This window comes from Balaenoptera borealis (assembly GCF_965194805.1).
Source record: "Balaenoptera borealis genome assembly, chromosome: 7".
Taxonomy (NCBI): domain Eukaryota; kingdom Metazoa; phylum Chordata; class Mammalia; order Artiodactyla; family Balaenopteridae; genus Balaenoptera; species Balaenoptera borealis.
Genome location: NC_138864.1, coordinates 15,469,008 through 15,491,543, shown reverse-complemented (window position 1 = coordinate 15,491,543; position 22,536 = coordinate 15,469,008). Strand labels below are relative to the sequence as shown.

The window sequence follows — 22,536 nt, the reverse complement described above, 5'->3', positions numbered from 1 at the left end:
TATGAACTTGTGAGCCTCACATGACTTCATGCTGTTCCCTCCTATCTTCCACTCCCTTCCTCACTCTCCACTCGTTCTGAAGGCCCAGTTCAAGGTCACTGGCCTTCCTGACATGTGCCAGACCATTCTGTGTCTTCACAGGTCTAAGTCACTGTTGAATTCCCTCAGCCTCTTGATCTCCTGTACCCATTCCTCGCTTCTGTCTAAACCTGCCCTCATCCTTCACTCCTTCCCTCGTTTCCCTGGAGAAGCACCCATCCTGCAATCCAGGTAGTTCCAATGATGCTTGCTTTGTTCACTGTAATATCAAGCACCTCTTCTCCTCTGCCTCTTTCCTATTGGATGATGAACACGGTCAAGCCTTTTGCATTAAAGAAGGAAGGAAGGGAGGGAAGAAAGAAAGAAGGGAAAAAGGAAAAATGGAAGAAAGGAAGGGGAACAACCACAAGAAAAATCCAACTTTCCACCTCTCCGGTCTCTTTCCCTTGGAGATAATGTATTTCATACTCGCCGAGGTGCCCATGACACCACTGAAATTGTAATCTGTCTCTTAGAGGATAGGAAGCATGATGTCACAGCTTAATTGCATGCTTGCTTTCTTTCTTAGTGAGAACATGGAGCAACAGGTGTCTTAGTCCTGATGGCATCTGGGATGATGACACGGCACAGGCTACTTGAAAGAGGCCACCAAGTTCCCCTTTGTGTTATGTGTCATTTGATCCTCAACTGTTGTGAGCCCATTTCTGTTCTCACCACCCCACTGGTAAGTGTTTCCCCATAGTGTCCCGGGGTCTCCTGACTCTTAAAACTGGTATTTTTCAGCCCATGTTTCCCTGGACCTACATGTTGTTTTTGACAGTACTGGCCTCCTGATCTATGCCTCCTTGTTTCTAGAGCATGCAGCCTCTCCTGCCTTCCGACCCCCCTCTCACGCTCTGTCCAGCCCGCCTCACCTGTGCCCTCCCTGCCTCTTGGTCCATGGGGCCAGTGTTCCTTAGGGTTCATTTCTCAGTCTTCCTCTTGTTCAATACCTGTGCCTGTTAATGGTGCTCTTACCCTTTGCTTCATCTCTCACCTGTATACCACAGGCTCCCAAGTCTGGGTTGGTACTTAAATCTCTCTTCTGGGCACCTGCCTACAGTATGTGTCTCCTTGTATTTTCACTCCTTAAGCCAGAGCTTCTCAATCTGGAATCATTTTCTCTCCAAGGGACATGTAGCTTTGTCCAGAGACATTTTTGGATGTTACAACTTGGGGGTAGGGGTGGTATTGGCATCTAGTGCGTATTGGCTAGGGATGCCACTAAACATCCTACAGTACATGGGACAGTCCCCCACCACAAAGAATCCTCTGGCCCCAAATGTCAACAATACCGAGGTTGAAAAGCCCTGCCATATGCACCTCAGATGGATAATGCCCCACACTGAACCTGCCCTTGAATGTCTTCTTGTTATGGCATGCCGTTGTATTCTGTGGTTACATGTCTGTCCCTCCCACTGGGATACAAGCCTACGGATCCACTGCTTTATTCATCTTCCCCTCTCCGGTCCCTAGCAAGGAATCTGAATGGGATATTAGACATCAAGGCAGCGCTGTTGAATGAATGGAATGTGTAACTCTTGTCTGTCTAATATCCCCAGATAAACTGTAAGTTCTCTGAAGGCAGAGACCATCATAACCTACCACTGGGCATTGAGGAAGGTTGGAAGCTGTAAGGGAGGGAGTGGAAGATTCAGGGAAGGGTGAGAAAATTTGGAGAACCTAAGATTCCATGCCTCTGCTGGGTGAGTATGGGCCACAAACTATATGGAAAGAAAAAAAAAAAGCCTAAAACCAGATTCTATTCTAGATTCTATTACTATTCCTAAAAATAGTAAAGAGTTTGAATAACTAGGTAGAGAAGGCATAAACCAGGTTTACGTTGGTAAAATGAAATTTTAAGAAAGCTAACGTTAAAGGAGAGATTAGCTCAGGTTGTATTTGGAATAGTGAATATACTATAAAGTAAAACCTGTGAAAATTAATAAAAGGGAAACCTCAAAGAAAATTGGAGTAGGGAAGACTACCACTCCTTGTCAATTACCCCAAACAGGAAGATGTCAATTACAGACCCCCACAGGAAGAGACAACCTTGTACTCCCAAACAGGAAGTACAACAACTTTACTACTTCAGTAGGAAGAAGGAAGATTTTCTTCCTGACCATCAACAAACGCAGCTGATGGAAATGCAGCTCAGCCAACAAGGAGCCGTCATCACCCCAACTCTCACTTTCCTCCAGTGAACTTTCATTTTTCTCTTGTTAATGACTTTCTTGTCCCACTCTCTTTTCCATAAAAGCCTTCCATTTTGCACACACCTAGGAGTCTCTCTCTGCTTCCTAGAGCATATGCTGCTCCACTCATGAACAGTTTAATAGAGCCAATTAGCTCTTCAGATTTACTCAGCTGAATTTTTTTTTTAACAAACCAAAGGGGGAAAACTGCCAAGAAAATAAAGAGAAAGCCATGGAGGAAAAAGGGATGAATAAGACATTTTGGCACTTGGTTAAAATTTTCCATCTTAATACTAGAATTCTCCTGTCATATTCTTTTCTGGGTAACACATAACATCTTTGAACCAAAATTCCTTAATATAAATCTTTATGAAATACCAAATGGATTGCAGCTTTGCCATTTTACCGGACTCTGCCTCCTTCACATCTCCTTTACAGGAGGCATCTTTTAAACAAAGCTGTGAGTGGTACCTGCGTTCTGCTCACATGAACTTACAGGAGTCTGTCATATGCCTCATTCCTGGGAGTGCCCCATTTCCTACTTTTTCCTTCTATTAGCCTCATCTGTCTTATTTATTTTATTTTAACTTGTTATCTCGTACGCTTCTTTGTAAGCTGACAATTTATTCCTAAGACGGCATAAGTTCCTATTTTTTTCTGAACGCATTTGGACACCTTATGTGAAGGATCTAGTTATGAAAGCAAAGAATTTTGGATTTATGGGAGGAAATTCTCCTTTGTGAATGAGAAAAGCATGAAACATCCCTATGACTGGACAATCTCTGCTATAGGACAAGGAGAGAAACATTCACCACCCACGGGACAGGAGGTTCCCTGAGACAGTGCTAATGCACCTGTGCATGTGTGTGCACCTGTGCATGAGGGCTGCACCCATCTTTGTAGCCCTGTTATACTGACAACAGGACCACCTGTCCTTCCCAGCAACAACCAATGCCTTCAGCTGGTGGCTCAAAAGACACCTGATACTACTCAGGAAGAGGAAGGGAACTCTTTTGGAGTCTTTTATAGTGATCTGGAGAAAACTACCGCAAGCTGACGAGAAAAGACAAATGAGAGAAATAGCTTATATTTCTGTCTGATGTCAGTTATTAAAAGCCACATAAAGGTAGGCTTCTACCATGTCAGATTTTCTCTTGACATGTGGTAGGGTATCTCTGAAATGAGAGGATAATATATAAAAGAGGGACAAGTTGTTAGACATTAAACCTATTCATGTCTTTCCTCCTAGAGTTTGGCAAAGAGACAAAATTAAGAAAAACAGTCCAGGTTACAACTGGTGTGCCTCCCAGGTCCCCCTCCTCACACACACTAGTAGGGTGTACTGCCCCATTCTCCATCTTAGGGATGAGGAATCTGGGTCTCAGAGCAAAAGTTCCCTCTGCGTGTGTGTGTGTGTGTGTGTGTGTGTGTGTCGGGGGTCAGGGGGCCTGGGTCTAAACACAGGTTCTGGATTTTTCCAAAGAAAGCCCTTTTCCCATTCAACTGTGAATTAAATAAACCACCTACAAGAAATTTCAGTACAAAGAGTTTTTTATTGACATTGTAAGAAACATTGTTCTTTCTCTTTGTTATAAAAAGACTAAGTGGTTCTGAAAGCAAAAGTAGAGTCCATCTGTGGCAGGGCTGCAGCCCCGGGCTAGAGGTGGGCGCGGGTGGGCATTGCACGGGCTGCGGGCTGATCCGAGGAAGGCCCGGGGCCGGCCACGTCCAAACACTATGCCTACAATACTTAAATGTATTTACACGTGTTTCTTTTAAAAAAAGGATTACACATTTTATTTTTTAAAAAATCTAAAAAAGGTGAAAACAATGAACTCGTACTTTATCTTACACATTTGCAGGATACACAACAGTAACTTGTCAGAAGAGGACATCCTCCTATCAGTTCAAAACAACATGGGAAGCCAGGTTACAAGACAGCTCAGACTCTGCTACAATCGTGTGCTCTCGGCTGGGGAGCACGCAGCCTTGAGCCCTGACTGGGCAATACCAACTGGTCCCTCGCTTCGACGACATTAACATAAAATAAGGCACATACATCGCAAGAATCAAAACTCTGCAGCTCAAGAGGGTGAGCCAGTGAGTGAGGAGCAGGGGCAGTCTAATTAGTTCTTTAGAAAAGAAAACAAAATGGATTGAACATGTTTAACATGGATGCCAAACAGCTGTACCGTGTATGAGCCTGCATTAAAAAGTAGCCATGACCCTAGAGAGTTGGTGTTATCTCCCTAAACGCAAGGGACAGGGAAGTGGAGAGAAGATGGGAGGCTGGGGATGGGTTCCATCACGGGAGATGCCAAGTCTACAGAGATCCATGTCCAGACGGGACACTTGCAAGTGGCCCCAAAAGATCTTCCTTACACTATCACAACAGATTGGAAAAATACACTTTCCTCTTCCGCCTCTCCTTTCCTCCATCCTTCTGAGATTTCCATACTGAGAGAAGCCAAATACTGAGCTGAAGCATGAGTGTCTCCTGCAAATCTGAAGGCGGGAGCAAAGAAAACAAAGTATGAAGAGAAAAAGATAGGGGGTAACCCGGAGAATCACCAGAAACCAAAGGAAAAACAGAGGCACAAGGTGACAACCTTGCTCATCCCAGGCTCCGTCCATCCTTCCGTGTAGGGCAAAGGTGACATGGGAAATTATGGCAATTGATAAATGCAGGACACATCTAGGAATGCTAGTGGGGAAAGGATTCAGAGGGAGGAGAAGGAGGACAGGGATTGGATTAAGCCACAAGGGCATGCCAGCTCAGACCAGGACCGGGAGATTTTGAGTTCATGGAAAAAACAAGATTCAGGGAATGGATTACTGATTTTGTAACCAGATCATGACCTGTTTGAAGAACACAGAAAATGGCTTGATCTTTCCACTGAAAAGTGGTAGAGACTCAACTCTCCTAGCTCAGAGCACTACTTGTCTTTTGATTTTGGACTCTGTTCTGAAGTGGATGCTTCCTTTGATTTAAATGTAGGTGTTGCACGGGGTGGGGGGTGGGGCGGATGGCCGGAGAACCTCAGCATCTCTGTGCTTTCATTTAGTTGAAAGCAAACCAACTGTCTTAGCCAAAGTCCCAAAGGGCAATTTTACTTCCACACTGAGATTCTTGGTCCAAATGAGAGAACATAAACATGAGAAAAATGGGCTGGTCCTAATATTCTTTCTATTTAATACTTTTATTTGATTTTGTCTAATACTAATTTAAATGGCAGGAATAAAGGGAAAAAGCCACATAATGGACTCATGAATCACTTTGGAAAAATCCAACTCCAGTGTCAAGGGGACAGAATACAGCAGGTAGCCTGAGGTGTCGATGTTTTATTTTCATAGCTTACATATTTTTAAAAGTAAAATGCTGGGTAATCCACGTACTCTGTGCACACATAGTATGTCTTTTATGTGTAGCAACTGCACCTGGGGAGTAGCTGCACTTTTTAAATCTTTAAATGTTTTAATCCAAAACAAAAGTCCAGATTAAGTCCACATTAAGGACAAACTGCGTGGAACACTTAACTTCTTAAATGCATGCATCACTTAATAGATAGGGTGCAAAAAAAAGGTATCCACACAGCTACAAAACTTCTTCCCTAGTGCTTTTAAATGCTAAAAATATTTGAAGAGATTTATTCCAAATATCTTTGTCTGTGAGCTTTTTTCTTTTACAACCAAGTTTTATAAATCCCCTAAAATAGGGCACTTAGAATAGAAATACTCCTTCGCTATAGTGGAATTAACATATGTTAATGACATAGCCAGCTGTGGGGTTAAGTACCTATATACTCAGAACTAGATATCATCAATTCTCAGTTATCTATGAAAACGGGGCAAGAGATGGAACTATCAACAAATATGCAAACCCACAAATATTCCCTAAAACAAATTCTCCACAGTAACTTGAATCTGCAATCCACCTACCTTCTTACCAGAACAGATGAAAGTAATAGCATGTCTGAGTGTCACCCAGCGCCCTTCCCCGTCTCCCTGGAAGAGCACTGATCATTCACGGACAGAAAGAGAGAGAGGAGGCAAGGTCGATAACTGAGAACTGTCGTATACACGTACCCACCCTAAGCTCATGTATGGACAGTAAGAATTTTAAACCCCAATGGTGGGCACACCATTTCATGTGCAAGAGTCCCAAATTTCGACCTGTGTGTATCTGTCTAAAGCATGCTCTGAACTGAACTGTGGGCGAGGAGCGTCTCAAAAACCTGTGACCTCTGATACAGTACGCTCACAAGAGATTCCCAAACTCACTCTCCATGTTCTGATTCTCGTGCCCAGTGTGGGAATTAAAAAAACAAAAGAAACAAAACACAAAAACAAACGTTGAACGTATGTAAAGGAAAATGGAAAAAAGCTGGAAGTGTAACCCCTTGGTCACAAGCACACCAATTCCTATTTCCTTGGAGCAACAGAGAAACCTGTCAAATCCTTTCCTTTGCCCTCTCTCCAAAAAGAAAGAACGTGCACACCACACATTTACACCGGTTTACTAAAAAAAAAAGGGGGGGGGGGGGAGGGCGGGCTTACAGTTTTTTGAAAAAAGAGGGTGTTTCGAGTGTAACAATACTGATTCAAAACTGAAATGGAAGACAGTTTCTCCCTAGAATACTTTAGGGTTTTTCAGAGTCCTTTTCCATAAAAGGAATATACTTGAAACACATCCCAGTTAGGTGAGATGAGATTGCTAAAACATACACAGAACTAAAAAAAAACAAAAACGAAACAGCCAAAAAAAAAAAAAAAGGGTCAATTTAATCTTTTAAACTCCTAAAGTTTCAGGTCTCTTGGCAGTCTTTTTTTTTTTTCTTTTTTTTTTTTTCCCCCTAATACCTACTGCATAACTGCAAGGAATTTGCTTTCTTCCGCGAGGGAGGTCAGCAGAGAACTCATGTCCCCGATTGCCATGTTGGTGGTGCTCAGAGACAGAGCTGGCAACGGGAGGGCGGCGCGTGGCGTCGTGAGCCGGGAGGAGCTATGAGAGAGGTTCTGAATGATGCTTGGGCTCAGGACTCCTGACATCAGGCTGGCGTGGTCCGCGTCATCTATGATAGCATCGAAGTCAATCTGCACCCCTTCCAGGTCATGGCTGTCGAGGCTGTCCACTGTGCTCGTCACCTGGTTAGCACCTGGGGAGAGTAATTCAGAGTTTTCGGCGCTCGCCCCCTGGAGCAGGCAGCTGGCTTCTGACACGGAGAAGCACCCGGTTTTCATGTCTTGCTGACCGAAGCCGATGGTTTGGTCATAGAACTGACCAGAGTAACTCTGCACATTCGAATAGAGCTGATGGGGCTGCCCTGGCATCTCCACCTTGATGCCGTTCACCCTGCAGGTCTGACTTGGGTCGCTGAGCTGTCCTGGTTGCAGAGCGAGGCCGCCCCTCGGCCCAGCCTGGCGCCGGCCGCCCCCGTAGCTGGCACACGGCTGGTAGCCCCTGACGGCTGCCAAGCTTGACAGCTGGATGCCGGTGCTGGGAGGCCCTGGCAGGCCGCTTTCTGGCCCTTGATAGACGTGGATATGCGAGGTAGCGCTGCCGTGCCCCAGCACGTGCTGCCCGGGGCGGCCTGCCCCCTGGGGGTGCATGCTGTCACTAAGCAGCTGATGCGCCAGGTACCCCTGTCCCACCGGCTCTGGGCTGGGCATGCCATTCACCGTGCCGCCGGCTGACTCGTTCGGTGCCACCGACAGGCCAAAATCCGGCTGGCTCCCGCTGCCTGGCATGGGGATGCTTTTCAGCTTTGCTGCCTGGACCCCGGCACCGCAGGCCCCGTCGAGCAAGCCGGGGGAGGCGGGCTGCCGGGCCAGGCAGTTTCCATACTGCTGGGCCTTATAGGGCTGTTCGTGGAAGGCGTTCCCGTTGGTGCCCGCAGCTCCGCCGCCGCCGCCGCCGTGGCTCACCAAGTGCTCCGGGGCCCCGAAGGAGCTGCCGTGCTCGCCGGGGGTCGGATACCCCCCGGCCGGGCCAGCCCCGCCCCTCAAGGGATTCTGTGGGTGGACGCCCACGTGGCTGTACAGCGCGAAGGCGCGGGCCTGCTGCGCTGTGGACCGCGGGCCGCATTTCAGCTTGGAGGAGGACAGGTCGGCGCTGCCTGAGCTGACCTCGTTCCACTGAATGGGCAGGTCGGATTTACCGGCATCAGTGCAGGGCGGTTCCAGCCCGCGATCCTGCTGGCTGGCATAGCTGCCGGACAGCCCGAGTGGGTCAAAGTCGCCGGGCCCGCTCCCCAGGCCGGGCCCGTGGGGCACTTTGCTGTCATCAGAGACGGTGCCCGGGAAGTGCTGCTCATACCCGACTGGGTTCTGGGAGTTTAAATACTGCACCACGTCGTCGGGCAGGAGATCCTCATCGTTCAGGCTCACATCGGCGTCCATGGTCAGGGACTCCAGGGTGACGTTCTCAGTAATGCTCGGGGGACAGGGAGACGCGTGGAAGGGTCGGGACTGGCCCCCGTCTGGCCGCGTGTAGTTCTGAAGCACTAGATTACGCTTCTCCAGGGATGGAGGCAACACCGGAGGGTTGAAGCTGTTAAGGCTGTTGAATCGCTGCACCCGGGGCAGCGAGAGGCTCTCGGAGGCCGTCCGCACCGGGTCGCTGGCTCTTCTCACGCCGTTGCCCAGCGCATCCTGGGGCAGCAGCGGGCGCCGGCCGTAGCCGTGGGCCCTGCCGTCGCTGCATCTCCGGGGAGGATGAACGGGAGGCAGCGTGCCCGCGGGCTCCCTGCCATCGCCCAGCAGGGCCATCCGGGTCTTGAGGCTCATCCTCTCCATGTTGGGCAGCGGCGTGGGCGGCGGACCGCCCGTGGCTGCGGCGTACTTGGCTTTCAGGCGGTACTGCTGGGCGGGCGTGAGGCCGAGCAGGCTGGGCAGCCCGTCGCCCTGGCTGGCCTCGCTGGACCTGCGCGACGCGTCGGTGGAGATGGGGTCGTAGGAGTCGGCCACGCTCACGTTCTGGGGCCGCCCCTCGGCCTGGGACGCCTCGCTGGAGCGGCGGCTGGAGAAGCAGGGCGAGATGCCGGAGGAGCGGCGGCTGCTCAGGTAGGCGGAGCTGATGGTGCTGGCGCTGCTGTCTCTGCGGTTGAGCAGGTTCAGCACGGTGATGTCCACCCCAGAAAGGTCGCTTCTGTTCGGGAGAAGCGGCGGGGGCCCGCCCAGACTGCAGCTGGTACTGGGCTGCGTGCCTGCGGAGAAAGCCGGGGAGACAGGGGTTCATTTCAGGGTGACTTAACACGGGTGTCGGCGAACAGTGACTCTTTTCGGTTTCCGGGGCCGGGCGGTCTCGGCCCATCGCCGCCCTGCAGCACCAAAGGGCCTGGGGACAGTAGTAAAGGGGTGGGTGAGGCTGGGTGCCAATAAAACTTTATTTACAAGAGCAGGTGGGAGCGGTACATGGCCCACGCCTGGTTGAAAGGAAACAGTAATAACTCCCTGGATGAGTTAAGCTCCTTCACTGGTGCAGTGTAAGGGCCAAGTGAAGGGTCCCTGGAAGTATATACGGTGCTCAAGTTACAGGAAGTACCAGGGCAGAAGGCATATATCTAAACTCAGGGCTTCCCCATGACATCCTATGCGGGTGGAGCGCACCTGAGTAGGTGGGGTGGGGGAGGTTCACCCTTGGGATATGCTGCAGATATCGAGTGTAATCTCAGAAACACAAACTGACTGGGGGCCGACAGTGACAAAGATGGCTTGCCTTTCTCTGAATTGGGCCATCAGTCAAAGTGGCTGCTTAGCTCCTGGCTGCAGACTATGGAAGCCAGAGACAGGTGCTAACCTGGGACGCCTCTGCGGCTGGGATTTCCTTCCCCTGGTCTAAGAGGTGTGATTTCACCATCAGAATATCAGTCATGCACAGCCTTACTTTTCATTTCAGGATTATCCTCTTACTGCCTGCTTTTAAAATATGGACTCTCCAGAAAGGCAACACTAATATTTATGGTTCCAGCATCATTTTAGGGCTGGTGGGGAAACAAGCAAATGGAAAACCAAGGGCCCGGGTCTGCTTAGTGCTCCGGCTGCCCTTGAAAGAACAGAAAACCCCACGCGGACACGAGGACTGGCCAGAACTCACCGTTTCCTATGAGAGGAGAGACCGCAGGGGCTTTGGGGGGTAGAATGGGATGCAGTCGCGGAAGCATTCCATTCACTTGTTTGAGTCTTTCTAGCTTGACGTGCTCCATCCATTTGGTCCCTGCCGGGTTCCTCCGGGCTTGCAAAGCGAGGGCTGTGGTTGCAGTGGAAATGGTCGAGTCCATGATTGGGGTTTCGTCGATGGCACTGAGGTCGCCCATACCACCTCCATCGGTTAGAGGAAGCTCGAGCCCACTGTTGGAATAGTTGCTGATGGGGGACTGTTGGCTGCTGCATGAAGACTGACCACCAGGGCTTGGCTGAGATGTCTGTGCGGTCAAGAGGAAAGGACAGAAATGTCACCCGAATGATGAAGGCCAGGGAGCGGATGACGAGAGATCACGCAGATCAAGTCCTGCGGGATTCTCAGTGGGTGGGATGAGAAGAACTATGTTCCGGTGAGTGGAGGTGGCCTCCCTCAGCCTCAGTGACCGCGCAGCGGGCAGATGTGCAGTGGAGGGAATGGACAGCGGGGGGTGCCGGATATGATGCATCAGCCATGGAACCCTGCCCCAAATGCCAACTCTGCATCACACTTCCTTGTTGGTTCCCACCCCGCCTCCATGACTTTATCCTTTGGGCAAATTACTTAGCCACTCTAAACCTCAGTTTGCTTATCCAGAAAATGGGGACAATTTATTTATCCTAGGGATTGTTGTGGGAATGAGGTGTAAAGCCCTGAAAACACACAAAGTTCAAAAAGACTTGGATGACAGTAATTAACTGGCTCGGAGAGCGTTAGCAGTTGTTATTATAATTGCTTTAGTCCTCGGAATATATGTTCCAAGAGCACATGTTACCTCCCCTCCAACCAGCCCTGCTATACTATTCCAGGCTGGTTCCCCAAGCTCTTGTAACCTCTCTACTTTCCTTCTACATTTTCTTGCTTTGTAGAACTCCAAGCAGGGTGTAGGTAAAAGCAGTTGTAAGAGGGAAAACTTCAATCACTTAGCTTCTGCTATAGCCAGGAGAATTGCATTGCACTAGGAGAATTGGGCCAGGTTTCCCTAACCCCAACCAAGTGGACTGGGTAAGCCAATTCTGCAACTCGATGGGAACTTAATCTGGTCCACTGGTTCTCAGGGAAAGGACCACCCCCCCTCCACGGGCCCCTGGCCATGGGGACTGAAAAGACACTGTCTCCACATTTGGGAGCCCTCTATAGAATGGCCTGCATTGAGCGGTCCACACAACCTGGAACTGGCCCCTCTAAAATTCCAGTGGTGCCCTGGTGGATAAACATTCTAATCCTTTATGCAGAGATAAGAAATGTGATGCTCAGAGAAGTTCAGTGACTGCCCAAAGTCACAAAGCGAACACTGTGATGACCTAGACCCCCAGCCCGGCCTCACTTCCATTCCTCTGTAGCACCCTCTCCGCTGTCACCTAAAAACTAAAGCCTGACAGCAGCCCAAGAGCAGGGAGCGATAACTACACACACTCCAGTATAGACGGCTGTGGTCTCTGGTGGAACCACAGTGCTGTCAGCAAGGGGTCTGGACACAGTCATTTTCCGTGGAACCCGTTACAGTTTTTCTCAGAACACAGTACATACACCCAAGCAAATGAACACTTTCTAAGCGAGCACCGCATGGTATACTAAGCGTGTCCTGGGCAACCAAGCAGAGAAAAATAAGATACACAAATGTGATCATGAATGCATGAAGCCTGTCTTAAGGTTTTGCTTCTGCAGTGTCCTGAAGGGCCAGATCACCTGCTCCTTTGCAGAGAACTTAGATCATCCAGGGCTTTGGATGTCTTTTACGCTTGGATTGTCAAATCAGCATGTGTGCGTCTGTATGTGAATCTGTGAGTATGTACACACACATGCAGGCTCACACTTCCACAGGGCCCGGAAGAAGGCTCACATGCACCTACAATTAGAAAATGCTTAAAGGAGCGCAGACATTTCAATATAGATTAAATTGCCAACAACAAGTGTATCCAGATCTTGCTCTAAGAAGGTGATGCACGTCTGGTCCAAGAATAAATTTACACTAGTCAATATGACAATTAAATAGTCTTTGAGAACATCTGCTTGGTCGGTCCCAGTGTGATTTATTATGAAAACCTAGACAAATAGAATGATGAATTTCAACATCTAACTCCACATTTCCACATGCTGAATGTTCAAAACACATCACTTCTATGTTGGAAACATATCTGAGTAATGTCCACTACTAAAAATATCACAAAGGACAAAGACGAAAGAAAAGTGAAACAAATAAAAGTTAAATGTTAAAATGAAAACAAAACAGAGAGCAGAGAAGCCAAAATTCCCTCACCTTATTACCCACTGTCCTTAGGAAGTGAGAACAAGACATTTAGGAGCATTACACAGAAGAGAAGTTGGAGTAATAAGAAAAAAAGAAGAAAGAATTTAATTTATAGCATGATGAGCAAATCAAAGACAAGTTTTTGAAGAAAGAATATTAGAAATGTAAATCTCCTGTGCCTTAGTAAATGCCTATGAAGATACCTACTTATATTTACATGTGTGTGTACATATTCATAAAATAGTCCCCCGTGGAAATTTGATTAATTTATTAACCTCACTGAGCCTCAGTTTCCACACCTGTATTATGAGGGGCCTAGTCTCAGTCTCTGTGAACTCTTTCCAGCCCTTTGTTTCTATGATTTAATTATTTTATAAAATATTTCACATCTTGGAGAACCTCAGATGTCACTGAGCAAACTCACTGTAAATTTTTATTTCTACCAATTTTCTTTTTAAAGAATGGGTGTTTGGAGAAGAGATAATTTTTCTTTTCTTTTCTTTCTTTTAAAAAAAAATTTTTTTTGCTACGGATGTACATTAAAAGTACAAGGGATTCTGGGTTCCTAGGATGTCCTAAAAACATAAATCATTGTCTTTCAATGACATAATCTAGGAGACCACAAATTCACTTTCCTTGTTTCATTAAACACTTGAGGATAAACGGTTGAATCTTTTGCACAATTATTATATAGGTGGACTTTATTTTAGGAAATTGATAAATGCTCCCCCCCCAAAAAAGTATATAAAACACAGTTTACGAACTGATTAATTTAAAAGTATAGTGATCAGTCATAACACGTATATAAACTTCTTACTAAGGTGTTTTTTAAAAGCAAAGTACGGCTACCCACTGGGAAATAATGATACATCTGGATAGCTTATTTGCATGACTTTTGGCTAGACTTAGGGTCACTTTCTAAGACTCGTAAGAGTTTAAAGACAAACTCAGTAAGTCATTAAAATTCAAGTAAGTCATTAAATTCCACTCTATCGATTCTGAAATTGTATGTGCATTTATTCCCGCCCATACATACCGCCACATGGTGACATAACTTAGGAATTCATAGGATGTCCATCCAATTCTTGGGCTTCTCTAATTTTAAGCAAATGCTTCCTTGAACTGAGTAGAAATCTGCCTGTCTGGTCATTTCCATGCATCTGGAAGTCTAAGCCTGTGACTTCTATCTAGTATGTTTCTTCCATATCCCGAGATTGACAGACTAGAGCCCAAAGCACAGAGCTGACTGCATTATACACATGCCAAATGCAAATGTGCTAAATCTCCTCTGATCGCTACTCTTCATTTTTCTCGTTGTCTTTGGAAAAATTTTAGATAGTTTATTCCGGCCCATGCATAAGGCAAAATCACCAAGTGAAGTTTGAAAGAAGCTGCAACAGTAGCTTAATCCATGTATCCTATTTGTCATCAAACCATATGATTTTTGCTGATGACATCTTTCAAATCCCTCCCTTGCTTTCCACCTCCTCAGTTCAGGCACCACTGCAGATATACGGTCTCGAAGTCTACCAACCAATCTCTAGATTGGCACTGGAGTTGTCTTTAATAAAAACTTAGAAAACCTAAAACAATCCCTTCATATCCTCCCCCTCTTTTTACTCTGGCACATTTTCCCGGGGCGCCAAGGCCGGTGCTTGGCTCCTTCAGGTCCTGCTCCCCAGCGTGCGGTCCTTCCCCTCTCTGAGCGCTGAACTTGGCGGCCACCTGCCCTCTGCCTTCCCATCGTGTCCTCAAGTGCACTGGCTCCGAACCCCCTGACCCAGACTTGTCTTAAAGCCCCATCACACTGAGCTGTGTTTGTTTCTTGGTCTCCCTATCCCACTGGACTACAGACCCATAAAGAATAGGGGCCGTGGCTTATTTATCTTGGGGTCACCAGGGCAAAGAAGTCAGAAAATATGTTTACAGAAGGAATGAATGGATGACTCTCTACATTAGAGACCCGCTGAAAATGTGCACCGTGGTGTCTGTCTACCTCCCACAAGGTGGGATGCTTCCAGATCGATTTCAAAAACCAGTTAGGAAACCCTGGAACTCTTTTCTGAGCTGAGCTCTGCTGTGCAGATCAACCTGGGGTAGGCAATCCGGATCAGGGAGCTCTGACCTCCATAAATCAAACAGTGGGATGCAGTGAGAACGGGGCAGTGAAGTCCGCCCCTCGCCCCTGCCCCCAGCGCCCTACCTGGCCCCTTTAAAGACCTGGGAGAACTTTGGGGAAAACCAGAAGGAAAGCGAGTGACATACCATGGGCTTCTCCGCCTTGACCGTTTTCACTTGGAGGCATTCTTCCCGCTTTGAGGTAGTGTTGCTGAGGCCCTTCTGCTCCCCGAGGGCTCCCTGAGTCTGCCGGCCGGGTGACCTAGACTGTGAGTGGCCGCCGGAATCTCGTGGCGCCGGGGGCCTGGGGTGCACATCCCCACGCTGCTTCTTGGTGACGTGAGCCTCTGGGCCGTGCACGGTCTTCACGTGTTTCCGGAGGGAGCTGGGGTCTGTGTAGCGCTTGGTGCAGCCGGGGATTTTGCACACGTACGGTTTCTGCCAAATGCCCCAAGGATGAAAGAATAGGTTGTTACCAAAGCGATTATTCCCCCTGCCCGACGGTCTTTTGTGGCTACTCATTATATTTTTAATTCTTTCAAAGCACGATCACAAGGCTGTGAGGTGTTCAAAACCCTCTAAATGGTGCAAAGGTTTAATAAATGGAATCCAGCTTGAATACATTATTATTTTAGAGAATGCTCAGGGTGAGCGAAGAACGTGTAAATTGCGCTTATGTTCTTGGAAGCATTTATCCTGTGAGTAGGAAGAAGTATCATGGTGTCACGTGGTGCTCAAGAGATAACTTGATGATGAGGATGGTGGTGATGATACTGCTGATGATAACAGAAGAAGGTTAAAAGACACCCATCCTTTAATGAGAAGAACACTTTGGGGAGAGCTGGTGTGAAGACCTTTCTTACAAATGTCCTGGTTCTCAGACCTAATATCACTCTACCTCCTTTGAAAATGAGCTCTTTACACATTGACGTAGTAAAAAAAATAATTGCCTGCAGCCTCTCCTGGGTTAGATATCACTAAAATACTTTCCTTTGGGTTGTATTACAACTGTGGGGGGGGGGGTTGTTCAGGGCTCAGAATATCCAGAACCTTTCTGATCTTCAAAGCCGTAAGCCCTGTTGGAGTGTCCACGAATGCTTACTCGTAAACCGATGAGGGCAGATGGATGTCGTCCTGGAGACGAGGATTCCTGGATGAGGCTCTGCTCGCAAGTACTAAGATCTAGAAATTATTTCATGCTACTTTTATTTTCTATGTGGGCCAGTGATCAAGCCTACAGATACAGTCATAAAAAATTATATGAACGCTTATAGCTGAATATACTCAAATCACAGAACTCATGGCATTGTATTCATGACCAACATCAGAACTGTGATTTCGTTTACTTTCCTTGAAATCTAATATATTCACGGTTACTTATATGAGTCTATATTTACCTCTGTGTATACCAGAATATGAGCTATTAGGTAAACAGTAGTCATAAAAATCATGCTTAATATAATGCATCCATTACAGTTATATTAAAAAGATTCCCTGTCTTATAGAATGATGCTTTTTCCCTAAAAGCCCAAGAACAGACTGAGAGCTACCTAAAATGATGAAATGTCCTAATGTAGTGAAATAAAGATTCCAGAAATTATCTTGAGAAACCTCACCTCCAAATTTGAGATTCTTTTGGGTAGAATTGATTCCCATTAACTACAAATTACTTCTATTCAGGAGCTTGTGTGATTTGCAGCATATGTATATATATAATGAAATGAGCACATCAAATTCTATGCATTAGGGACAGAAGAATGGCTCTGATGATTAGTGCTATTACCGTGTAGCATCTGACCTTGGCCCTGTGCTTGCTCACTCTGCCGCGGTGACAGACAGGCAGGAATGTATGGCGTAGGGAGAGGGAACACAAAGCCAGGCCACTGTTACATGTTTGAAGAGCTACTCTTCCCATAAATATCTGCATGTATGTATCACGGGTTAGCTTGGAAATGAGAACACAGCTAGAGGTGGAATGAATCTGCTAATGTTCATCAGCTCCTGCATTTCCAGGACCAACAGAACATACAAGTACATGTGTGCCCATGTGCCCTTGCATGTGGACATATACAACAGCCACCTACAAAAAAACTCCAAGAACACAGGGTCAGGAAACTTAACTTCACAAGAAAACACATTAACTCAGTTACGTATCTTGGCCCCCAAATTCTGTTGTGATGAATGACTGAAATGCAATCTAATTGTAGGTTAAGATAAATGTTGTCAGGATTCTGAGTTACGCGTATTTCCTGTCCTGGATACTTAACTTTTGGTACTGTCATTGCCTTCTTGACTCCCTGAACTGAAAGGTACTTTGTGAAAGTGGGGATACTTATTCTACTTGACTGTATAGAATGTATCCAAATCAAATTTTTGGTAAACATTTAATGGCCTCTACTATAGGCAAGACTCTGAGCACAAAATTTTATAAGACAGGGTAAAATCTCAAGGGGTATAAAATATGGTAGGAAAAATAAGACAGCATGAATTATCTACAGTACAAAGTGTGGATGCTAGAGAAGGATGTGGACAGAGGGGAATCATTTTTGCATTGGGATGATCATGGGAGGCATCAATTTAGTTTCTGTATCTGGGTATAATGCCCAGCTCATGGGGTCAGGGTATGGGCTCAATCAGACCACGTACAGGCGGTGCTTACCACGATGTGATGTGGGGCACATAATAAGTGCTCAATAAACAGAGCTTTGATTAGGAAGAGGTGTCGTAGTTGGGTCCTGAAAGACAAACAAGATGCTGAAGGATAAAAATGAGGGCAAGAGGATGCGAAAAAAAAAAAGTATCCAGAGCAAAGGTCCAGCAGCAGGACCACTTCAGGCATGCAGGCATGGCTATCTGGAAGGTTCCATTCATGGTCACCATTGTGAGAGGTCAAGGGAATGGTGAAAGGGAAGGCTTGGGTCCAGTGAGAGCAAATACAAGCCTAAGGAGTCTAAACATTTCCTATAGGAAAAACGGAGCCACTGAAACTTTCTGGAGAGGAAGATACAACCGAATCAGCTCCAGGAAACTGGCTTCGTCTGGTTTTGGGACGAACGGGAGCTCCATGTCCTGGAGTAGGGAGCCCGGTCAGAGGCCACTGCGATGGTTCAGTGACCCTAAATGGGCAGGGCAGCCATGGGGGCGGGGAGGAGACCTAGATTACCCGAATGGGTATTGCTCCCTTCCTGTCCTATTCTACCCTGTTTGCCTCATCTAGAATAGCAAAGTGCTCGGCAGGTAACTAGCTATCAATATTTGTTCAGTGAAAGAACGAAGATACAAATAAGAGAGCAAAGAAATGAAAGAAGACATCTAGATTTGTCTACAATTGCTTGATGATGCAAGTCTGGATTTCCTGGATACACTTAATTTTGGTGTATCTGAAACCGTCCATCATTCACACGCCAGGACGAGGGCTTTCTCTATGTGGAATAGAGGAAAAATGATTTACGTGTTTGTGAATAAAATTATATTTATGTGTTTATGGCCAATGTTAATAATTTATTTTAGGTAAATTGCTCAACCTTGGTGAAAGATATTGTTGACCAAGGTATGTTTTAATCTCATGATGGATATTGAACTCTCTACAACATTGCACTTTTTATTGCACAGAAGGATTCATGTTTAAATATAATGCACTTAATTAAAACAAAGAAGACATGGGCACACATTTGAAGTCCATAAAAAGATAAAAAGCTCAGTAAGTATGTTTATATGTATGCACTGCTAAAGTCCTAACATACCCAGCGTCCAAATTGATCCACAATAACAGGAGAGAATCTATAGGAATGAATGCCCTCTAAGTTTCTAGTCATAATTGTACTTAAATACATGAAATGTAAACATATTAATTAAATTCTAAGTTAATCAAATCTCCTAAAACATTTTAAATTGAGATTTAATTCACATCCCATAAAAATAACCCTTTTAAGCTGCACAATTCAGTGGCATTTAGTACATTCACAATCTTGTGCAATCGTCCCCAGTATCAAATTCCAAAATATTTTCATCATTCCAAGAAGAAACCCTGCACGTATTAGCAGTCAACCCTATTCCCCCTCGTCCAGCCTCTGGCAACTACCAATCTACTTTCTGTCTCTATGAATCTGCCTATTCTAGACCCCCTAGAAGTTGGTACAAAACAAGTACAGTGGATTACACCGCAACTGTCGCACATTGTAAAGCATTTTTGACGTAAAAGATGGAGATGTGGCATCTCCTCTAAAACACCTGCAAACAGTGGATCAATAATAAGAGATCCTAAAGGACTCAGGTTTCCTTATTCTACTATGAACCATTCAGAAAGGGTCTGTATAAGTGAACTCATGTGTGTGAGTTTATGTGTGAGCGTGCTTTTTTTAGAGTGTGGCTAATCCTCTTAGAGTTGTTTTTGCTCTGTCAGTTCGGCTGAAAGGAAACTTGGTGAGGACCATCTCTGCCACCTTCAAGCCAATGGCCAGTGAGCTGAATGGTCCACTTTTACCAAATTCCCTCTCCCAGCTCTCCATCTGGAAGATCAAGAATGGGCCTGATTGGTACCTCGTGGGGTCAGACGAGAGTCAGGCCAAGGTCAAAATGCTCCTTTTCTCACACAATTTCAAGCAAACTGATGACCTACTTTGTGGGGCAGAACTACATCTCATGTGAACAAATTCTGGGTAGCTAGCCTATTTCTACCACAAATGTAGGGAGCCTTTGTGTTAATCTCTGGGTACATTCAAGAGAAGACTTCACAGAGGAGGAAGAATCTAAGCTAGATCTTCAAGGAGAAATTGGAGGTCTGCAGGCAGACGTGCATTAAAATGCAAACAAAATGAATTGGAAATCATTTTCGTTCATTCTTATGCTTCTCTGAAATTTGGGGGGATAAATACCTAAAAATAACAACAACACAATAGGAACCACCTACGACCATGAAGCTTTACTCAATATATTATCTTAAATAACTGACTAGAAACCATTCTGGGTTTCTAGCTTCCAAGATCCTTTGGAATTTAGAATGTCTGGAAATCCTATTTAGCCAAGGTGGGTTTACTCTGCAAAAGTCTTTTCTGATATAAGCGCCTTTGAAGATACCACCTAGAGAAAGCAAATAAAAGTGGCTGTCTCAGCAGTAAGCTGTCGGCTGTCAACACCTCGCTTCTGAATCTCTCCTTGGTGCTTACAGGGTCGTCCTTTGAACGCATTCTTGCTCTTCCAGGCAGAGCGAGCGGATGGAATTCCAAGTTAAATGCTCCTGCTGTCTGACCAGTAGGTGGCAGTACTGAACAACGTGAAACTCGTTCCCCCTTCACCCTGCACGTCTCTCCCATCCGAGCCCAGGTTTCAGCCCTACCTTTGGGGCCCCGAGCCTTCACCTGCAGCATTAGGACCCACTCGTGCTGGGAGTGGCCAGAGGCAAATACAACGGAACAGGTTTGCGTTTCCAAGTACATTCCCCAGAGGATTTTTTATTTCCACCACAAGCTCTGGACCCAACACGTGTCTCCTGGAGGGGCCTTACCTCGTTGGAATGTGTCCTGTTCTGGTGCTTGGCGCGATCAGAGGCATTCGAGAAAGCCTTGTTGCAACCTTCGTGCTCACAGACGTACGGTTTCTCTCCAGTGTGAGATCTCAAGTGTGTTTTCAAGTTTTCGAGTCTCGAGTAGGCCTTTGTGCAACCTTCAAACTGAGGAGAAAACAGGTAAATCTGGATGATCCCACACAATGACGGCTGATGTATCCCACTCGCTCCGCGTGGATGAAAGACGGGGATGTTTGGGGGACTTCCCTGGTGGCGCAGTGGTTAAGAGTCCGCTTGCCAATGCAGGGGACACGGGTTCGAGCCCTGCTCCGGGAAGATCCCACATGCCGCGGAGCAACTAAGCCCGTGCGCCACAACTACTGAGCCTGCGCTCTAGAGCCCTCGAGCCACAACTACTGAGCCCGCGTGCCACAACTACTGAGCCCGCGCGCCTAGAGCCCGTGCTCTGCAACGAGAAGCCACCGCAATGAGAAGCCCACGCACTGCAAAGAAGAGTAGCCCCCGCTCGCCGCAACTAGAGAAAGCCCATGCGCAGCAACGAAGACCCAATGCAGCCAAAAATAAATTAATTAATTAATTAAAAAAAAAAAAAAGACGGGGACGTTTGGAGGGTTGGCAGCTTTTCAAAACCAATGAACAAAAGTCCACTAAACTCTGCCTTTATTGGGATTCAGATGGGGCTCAGGGCCGTTCGAGAGAAAGCGTTTTCAGGGCTAAGTAAAAATCCTGGACTTTTTTTTTTTTTTTTTAATAGGCCACTCAATGTGGACAATGGGTTTCATTATCTGCTCAGGGATCTCCTTGAATTCCCACTGATTTCAGATTCAGCACAAAGTTCATTAATATGGCTTTGTGTGCCTACAAAGGCACGGAATTTGATCCTGTTTGTAAAGGGCCTTTAAGATGTAAAGTACCAGGGCTGAGCCTTGCCTGGCAGGCACCTTAGTGAAAGAAGCCTTAGCCTCGCAGGAATCCCAACCCGCTCCTCTAGGTCTGTACTGGGCCATGGGGACAGACCAGGAGGGCGAGGAAAAACTCTAAAGCCCTAAGGGTTATAGTTGTAAAAAGTCAACCTAAGTTTTTCAAGTCGAAACTGGCCCCTCCCTGTGCTCCCCAAGGCTCTGGTGTGACAGGCACTGGTGCTGGGGCAGGCCCAGTGGCCCGGTGCTCACTCCCAGTGCCGGATGGCACGTCCCCACTGCCACCTGCCCGCCTGCCACTCTGCAGAGCTGGGCTGTCTGACTCAGTTGCTGTTAGCCATGTGGGGCTATTTAAATTTAAAATTTTAAGTTAAGTTAAAATTTAAAAATCAGTCCTGTGGTTGTTCCAGTCACATCTCAGATGCACGTGTGTCTCATGGCCACCATGTTGGACGGGGCGGGTCTAGATCAATTCCTTCCAGCATCCCCCAAAGCTGTCAGCATCCTTTCTCCATTTCTCACCTCCCCCCCGTTTTGGAAACCCCTCTCAAAACCCCGGGAGTTTATCACAAACAGCACTCCAACCCTCTTCCCCCACCACTCATCAGCTCGCACGGCCCTTGGAGTACAAGGAAGGACCCACAGGTGCAAGACTCCCCTAAGTGGACAGCTGGCCCCCGCCCCTTCGGTACTCACAGTGCATTTGTGAGGCTTCTCCCCCGTGTGCCTGCGCATGTGCACTACCAACATGTACTGGGCTTTGAAGGGTTTCTGTTCTCTCGAGCAATCTAGCCACCGGCACACGAACTCCTTCTTTTCTCCATGGATATGGTCGTTATTTATATGCTGGAGTTTGGAAAAAGAAAGAGAGAAATAAAATGGAAATGTACTACTCTTTTCTGAAGGCAACAGAACGGAGTGTCCCAAATCCCCCAACCTTAAGTCCTAAAGACTCCACGGTACCTTTACTATATTGCAAACCTTTACTATACCTTTACTATATTTAGGATGTTTCCTAAGTAAATTTGCTCTTACTGACTGTGGAGGGATACTTCCTAACTTGTAGGAGTGACCCGGTTTGCAAGAAGCCTGGTGTCCCAGAAAAAGTCCTGCAAGGGCATCAGAAGAGCAGAAACGGGGTGAGACACCCACGTCCGCTCTGGGCCTCCGTTATCTTTCATCGGCCAAGTCGGGGTCAAGGTGAACTGACCACAGAGGTGACCTCCAGCTCTCACTCCCTCCAGGCCTTGGGTAGCACCTTGGGTTAGTGC

General features: G+C 46.7%; 1 protein-coding gene across 5 annotated transcripts in view; it reads right to left on the bottom strand.

Annotated features, from left to right (window-relative positions):
* Positions 1-3,503: 3,503 nt before the first annotated feature.
* GLI3 (GLI family zinc finger 3) overlaps positions 3,504-22,536 on the bottom strand; it is a 287,400-nt gene continuing 268,367 nt past the window's right edge. For all 5 annotated transcript variants that reach the window (XM_082399704.1, XM_082399706.1, XM_082399705.1 and 2 more), the window contains 5 exons: positions 21,962-22,111; positions 20,325-20,489; positions 14,969-15,259; positions 10,369-10,696; positions 3,504-9,478 (listed from right to left, as the gene is read on the bottom strand). In XM_082399704.1, coding sequence (XP_082255830.1) covers positions 7,134-9,478; positions 10,369-10,696; positions 14,969-15,259; positions 20,325-20,489; positions 21,962-22,111 — 3,279 coding nt within the window. In that variant the 3' untranslated portion in view covers positions 3,504-7,133. The remainder of the gene's footprint in view (positions 9,479-10,368; positions 10,697-14,968; positions 15,260-20,324; positions 20,490-21,961; positions 22,112-22,536) is intronic.